This window comes from Lathamus discolor, chromosome 20, assembly GCF_037157495.1.
Source record: "Lathamus discolor isolate bLatDis1 chromosome 20, bLatDis1.hap1, whole genome shotgun sequence".
NCBI lineage: Eukaryota > Metazoa > Chordata > Aves > Psittaciformes > Psittacidae > Lathamus > Lathamus discolor.
The window spans coordinates 5,467,484-5,473,719 of NC_088903.1; the positions used below are offsets into that span (position 1 = coordinate 5,467,484).

The 6,236-nt window shown below is 54.2% G+C and overlaps 1 protein-coding gene across 1 annotated transcript; it reads right to left on the bottom strand.

Moving 5' to 3' along the window:
* Nucleotides 1-563: 563 nt before the first annotated feature.
* PHB1 (prohibitin 1) lies at nt 564-5,789 on the bottom strand. The gene is made up of 7 exons (XM_065699327.1): nt 5,756-5,789; nt 5,362-5,490; nt 4,495-4,656; nt 4,001-4,143; nt 3,591-3,707; nt 2,617-2,712; nt 564-1,697 (listed from the first exon to the last, which is right to left on the bottom strand). The coding sequence occupies exons 2-7, from the start codon at nt 5,447-5,449 to the stop codon at nt 1,485-1,487; spliced, it is 819 nt and encodes a 272-aa protein (XP_065555399.1). The 5' UTR covers nt 5,450-5,490; nt 5,756-5,789; the 3' UTR covers nt 564-1,484.
* Between the last annotated feature and the right edge of the window lie 447 nt (nt 5,790-6,236).

Here is a 6,236-nt window from a genome sequence, read left to right on the forward strand (position 1 = left end):
CCAGCACAGAGAGCACAGGAGTCTCTCCAAGGGCAAGGACTCCAAGTGGCTGTAAGATGAGGAAACAAGCCCACCATTCCCAGCAGCTTTCCCAAGGGCTCAACACCCTTAGGGCAGCAATGACACCCACCAGAGATCCCATTCCTCAGGGATAACAGGCATTGTACAAGCACCCTGTTTACAGGATAGGAGTAGCTGCTGACACACATGAAGCACTGTAGGATGTATCTGGTACAATGCACCCCAGTTTTCTTTCCAACAGCATGGTGTTGCATCATCAAAAGAGCACCCTGGAAGATGCACATGCAGTAAACAACAGCCTGAACAGTGCGTGGAAAGCAGTTAAAAGCCCTTGCAATAACCTCAAGTTACTCTCAGCCTTACCTTGCTGCAGGAATTCTGCCTAAGAATCATGTTTCAAGCTTTTAAGTTGTCAGGAACAAGACCTATTGGCCTGTGCTAAGTGGCATATCCACACAATAGCACAAGCACAAGGTTCTTGCTCCACTGACCCAACCTTCATTCTTCTGTGACAGCAAAAAAAATCCAACACCCCACACAACTACAGTTGGGACTGTGACATTTATTGAAGGCTGGTTATACAATCTCACCCATCACATCCTCACAATTCAGGTTCCCTACATAAAAAGAGCATTGATGTAACAGAGAATTCTGCCCACCTCCGACTGCCTGAGCCACTGAGCACTGAGTCATCCCCTCTTTGTCCCAGGTGCTGTTTGCAATAGGCCAACTGACCTTGATGAAAGAACCAATGCTGCACAACAGGGCAAGCAGCAGCAAACAGATCAGAGTGCAGCAGCAGGGGGAGAAGTGGAGATGTCCAGCATGTGCCTGAGAAGCCTTTCCTGTAGAGGAAGTATCTTCTCCTCTGTGCCCGAAATCCATCCACTACATAAAGCAAATCTCTTGCTATTCTCACCCCCAGCCATAAGCTGCTCAACCTGTGCCTCCAGCTATCAGTGCTATGTTTCACACAAGCAGAGCCACTGCCCTGACAGCTGAGATGTCCTCTTACACTCAGCTGACACCTGAAAACAGACTGCTTGACTGAAGAGCGAGCCCTGGGCATCCCTGACCCATAGTCCAGGACCTGCAAGTCTGTAACAACCCCGGCTAAGCCAGCCTGAAGGCACTGAAGCATCGCTGTGAAAGCTGATGGATAGAGCACTCATGTGGTCAGGGAGTCACCTGGGCTACTGCTTTGCTCCAGGAGTGAACAGATGAAACTCTGCTCCTGTTGCTCAAACTGCCTGGAAAGGGGCAATTCTCAAACCTAGCTTAATGGCCAAAGCCACTGCTCTGACCGTAGAGGGGAGGAATGCAGGTCTGTTCTCAAGAGCGGTCGGTTTATTTGATTAAGAATTCAAAATGGGTTGAATTTTCATTTCCTCTCTTTCTACCAATGAGGAAATTGCACGGACTCTTTTGGAAAGGGCTGATCTGGGAGGCAGAGGTGCCTGGGCTCACTGCGGCAGCTGGAGGAGCACAGACTGTCCAGAGGGCAGGTACGTGATGTTGCGGGACCGTGAGAGCTGGTAGGCGATGTCCTCAGCGGCCTCCAGTTTGCGCAGCTCAATCAAGCCATCGCCTGCAGTGGCCAGGGAGTTGGCAATGAGCTCAGCTGCTTTGGAGTCTCCCTCAGCAGAGATCACAGCTGCTTTCTTCTGCTGCTCAGCCTGGAAATAGACAGGACAGAGAATAACCAACAGAGAAAACGAGCAAAGAGAAGGAAGATGCTACTGCCATGTTTAAAATAGGAATTCCCATTTCACCTCCCTCCTGTTCTTTTCCCCCAAGATAGATGGGGTTATTTTAAAGCTGTATTCTGTTAGACTCTTTTTCTGCCTACTGTAGGAAAAAAAGGTTGAAAAATCATCTTTTGCCTTATCAGTTTTAACCTCATGAAACATTAACCCACCAAAGGACACTCCTGGTGGAAAGATTGGAGAACTTCACCAGTGCAGTTAAACCCACGTCAAATAAACACTTCTGCTGTTTAATCATCTTGACAGATTACATGCATCTTACTGCATGGGGTGTTGGCTGCAGGTTCTTGCAATCCCTGCAGGCACGTGTTGGACCAGGGGACTTTAACACCTGAACACCAAATTGTTTCTGTGGGTGCTCACTGAGATCCTGGGTTGATCTGGGATCATGTGCTCGTGCATCTTCTGTGGTCAGTAATACCCCTAGGACACAGGCCTCCATGCCAATGATACCAACACCACACAAGGCTTTGACCAGCCTCACAAAATTCCCAAACACTGGGATCATGTGGGATGCAGATCTCAGCCTTGAACCCAGTTTCTAACTGACACTTCCTCCTGAGTGCCATTTCCTCCTGGCTCCATGCAGACATTTCTGTTCAGCATCCCAGTAAGACTGTGACACGTTATTAGGAGAAAAAGATGACCCCCCAAACCCCACCTTAGGCTTTATCTATCCAATTATCACAAGCCAGAGCTGAGAACCACATCAGCATTACAGCATCAAGTGATTTCATCATTCAGCTGGCCCTCTCAGATGTTCACTGCCAGCTGGAGCGGGAAGGAGATACCAGGAACCTTTATCAAGTTTCTCAGAAGGACAAGGTACCTTCTCCACAATGAATCTCGCTCTCTCTGCTTCTTGCTGGGCCACTTGCTTCATCTCCACAGCCTCTGTGAACTCCTTGCCAAAGGTCAGGTGAGTCTGCAGGGCACAAAGCAAGCAAAGGTCACACCGCTGACAGCACACAGCTCCCAGGGTGCATCAGTGGAACTGGAATGGGGATGGAGAGCCAGGATCCCTTAAAGAGCCCTTTCCTACTCCATTATGCCCCACTGTGCTCAGCCTTGGTAGTTTGGATAGCCGGAGGCTCCTGGGATGAGACAGGGGAAAGGTGGATCTCCTTCAGGAGCGTGCTCAGGCGGAAGCACCAGAAACAAAGAGTGAAAACTTACATTTTCAAGAAACAAAGTCACCTTCCTGCAAAGACTGCCTATAATACCCCAGTCCTCCAAGCAGGCTTTCGACAGAGGTCCAAGAAGAGAGGGAGAAGGGCAAGTACAAGCCAGATTACAGCACAATTCATTTACAAAGCTTGCAGGGAGACAGGGAGAGCTCCCCCCTTGAATAGTCTTGGAGAACACAGCCAGGAGAAAACCAAATACTTTGTAGGAAAAGAACACTATCAGAAGCAGGTATTTTTACTGCCTCCTCAAGGCTGGCACTTTCTCCCTGTATCTCAAGGTGCTTGGGGAGCAGTTGCTTTCTCTAAAGCCTGATCCATCACCCCCAGAAGCATTTGTTCCTCATTTGGACTACAAAAGCCTTGCAGCAGTGGAGCCTGACAATGAGCAGCACGGAGAAACCTTCAAGGGCTTGCTCAAGGTCACAGAAGGCCATTGACAAGAGCAAAGGTACTGCTTAGAGCTGTAACCACCACATCCCATGCAACTGCAGGCAGACAAACATAGTCCATGTGCCCAAACTCCCAAACTCCTCTCCGGCCGTGCACTGACTCTTTTCTCCACTGCTCTTATTTGGGCAGACTCCAAAGAGAAAAACCGAAAAGGGAGCAATCTTACCAAGGACACATCATCCAGAATGAGCCCGAAGGTTGCTGCTCTCTCCGTGAGGTCCTCACTCACTTGCCTTGAGACCAACTCTCTCTGAGTGATCAATTCTCCAGCATCAAAGCGAGCCTGAAATCGGGTTGAACAGTGAGAAGGAAGCTCCGAGAAGTGACAGATTCTCCGTGTCCTGCCTGTCTTTGCACCATGAGCTGCAGAGCTCCTCTCCCAAAGCTCCCAGACATTGAGCTGCCCGTGCATTGGAAGCAAAAGACTCAATGACTGGGAGCTTAAGTGTAAGCTTTTCTGGATGGCCTCTGAGAGCCTTGGGAGTGGAAAGAGAAGCTTATTCCAGAGCACAATGTATTCCGTGCTCCAGCTGCTAAAAAGAGGGAAGAAAGATGAGCAACGGAGCCTGTCCTTACCACAACAGACTTGAGGATTTCAGTTGTGATTGAGGGCAGCACACGCTCGTCGTAGTCCTCTCCAATACTGGTGAAGATGCGCGGTAACTGGGCAGTCACTGGTCTGAACAGGATACGCAACGTGATGTTCACGTTCTGAAGGTCTGTGGGAAGACAGGCACAAGGTGAGGGGCAAAGCACAGGGACAGGAGATGTTTGTCCTCTCCAGGGTGACTAAACGAGAAAGAAACAGGTTATTTTTACTGCCCTTTGCATCCTGGGATCCAAATCCCCATCCCAGACAAGATTCAAACTGCAGTTTATTGGTGACACAGGGAATTACTGCTCTACTGGACAGACAAGGACTTCAAAGTTAAAGGGATGACTGACAGGACCGAAGGAATGGTCCAGTCTGTTCTGGAATTAAAACCACAGCTCAAACCATTCCTGACTGTGTCCAACTGGATTTGGGATCGCCACACCCAGAAAAAAGACAAACCAAAGCAAGCGCTCACCTTTGCTGCCCGTGATCACGGGAATGTTTCGGGGCCGGGAGCGGCAGTCGAAGATGATGGGTTTCTGCACCCAGGGGATGAGGAAGTGGGTGCCTTCTCCTACCACCACATCCTGGACCCCACGGAATCGGTCGAAGATGACAGCTCTGTGACCTGCATCAACTGAAGAAGATAAGAGCCACGTTGGTACCGAAGCCACCTCTGTGGAAGTGGTCTGCTGGGGGAGTCAAAGCCTTTTGCTGCAGTGACATTAATCATAGAATCATAGAATAGTTCGGGTTGGAAAGGATCCCAAGATCATCCAGTTCCAACCCCCTGCCATGGGCAGGGACACCTCACACTAAACCATCCCACCCAAGGCTTCATCCAACCTGGCCTTGAACACCGCCAGGGATGGAGCACTCACAACCTCCCTGGGCAACCCATTCCAGTGCCTCAGCACCCTCACAGGAAAGAATTTCCTCCTTAGATCCAATCTAAACTTCCCCTGTTTCAGTTTTAACCCGTTACCCCTTGTGCTGTCACTACAGTCCCTGACGAAGAGTCCCTCCCCAGCACCCCTATAGGCCCCCTTCAGGTACTGGAAGGCTGCTATGAGGTCTCCACGCAGCCTTCTCTTCATGCCATTGTTTGGAGCAACGAGACCAGAAGACGACGCAGGCACGGCTCCTGGCCTCGCAGCCTGCTCCCAAGCGAGCCAACAGCCTGCAACCCCGCTTGTGCAATGCACAGGGCATAAAACAGCCCGGCAAGGCTTCACATCTGGGCCCCCCTGCTGCCGTCAGCACCGTAAGCACGCGGTGCCTCCGACACTGACCGAGCCCAAAGGCGCACGCGAACGGGAAGCGCTCAGCCCCCCGCACTCACCGTTGTACAGCGCCGAGTTCACAACTCCTCCTACAACCGCCAGCCCCAGGCCGAGCTTCCCCAGGCTCTCAAACACCTTCGCGGCCATCGCACACCTCCGGGTCCAGCCTTGCCGTCAGGGGCTCCCTCCTGCAAAACCCACGGGGGTCCCGCACCCTCTCCGAGGAGCGGCTCCTCGCCCACGGCCCCGCGGCGCACCCCAGCACCCGCTCCCAGCCCGCCCCCTCCAGGCCTCACGCCCCCAGGGCGGCCGCCCCGGGAGCCAAGGCTCCGCTCCCGCCGCAGCTCGGCCCCCGCTCTCCGCTCCACCTCCGGCCCCGATCCCCGGTCCCCGATGCCGGCCCCGGACCTACCGCGCCCGCCCGTCCCGCTCCCCTCCCGCGGCGCCCCTGACCTCCACATGAATCCGCGGCCACCCGCCTGCGCGCAGCGCCAAGACGCAGGCTCCTCATTGGCCGGCGCTTCCCCGCGGCATTCTGGGACATGTAGTTCACCGCAGCACTACCCGCTGCAGAGCGGCATACAACTCCCGGCGAGCCCGCGGGGGCACGGCCGCTGAGTAAAGCCGCTTTCTATTGGCCTCGTCTTCCCGCTGCCCCGGGGCCTGTCGGGAGCCGTAGTCCTGGAGGCGAGCAGCGGCTGAGGCCTGCGGGGTCCGGGCCCGGCGTGTGCCCTCGTCCCGCTTGCACGGAACCGCCCGGGCCGGGGCGGCGGGGCCGGGGGCGGCGGCGGGGCCGTGGTGGAGCGGCGGCCCGGCCGCACGGCCGCCGGCGGGGTCTGTCCGCTTCACCGAGCGGCTCCGCGGCCCAGCAGCCCCCGGTGCCGCTAGAGGGAGGCCGCGCTCCGCCGCCGGCTCCGGCAGCCCCGTGGGACGG

What these genes read in the sequence shown, in the direction of transcription:
- PHB1 (XM_065699327.1), bottom strand. Translation starts at nt 5,449, where the DNA reads ATGGCCGCGAAGGTGTTTGAGAGCCTGGGGAAGCTCGGCCTGGGGCTG. An exon ending in GAACTCGGCGCTGTACAACG is followed by an intron (nt 4,657 to 5,361) that starts GTGAGTGCGGGG and finishes TATCTTCTTCAG; the next exon opens with TTGATGCAGGTCACAGAGCT. An exon ending in AAATCCTCAAGTCTGTTGTG is followed by an intron (nt 3,708 to 4,000) that starts GTAAGGACAGGC and finishes ACCCGATTTCAG; the next exon opens with GCTCGCTTTGATGCTGGAGA.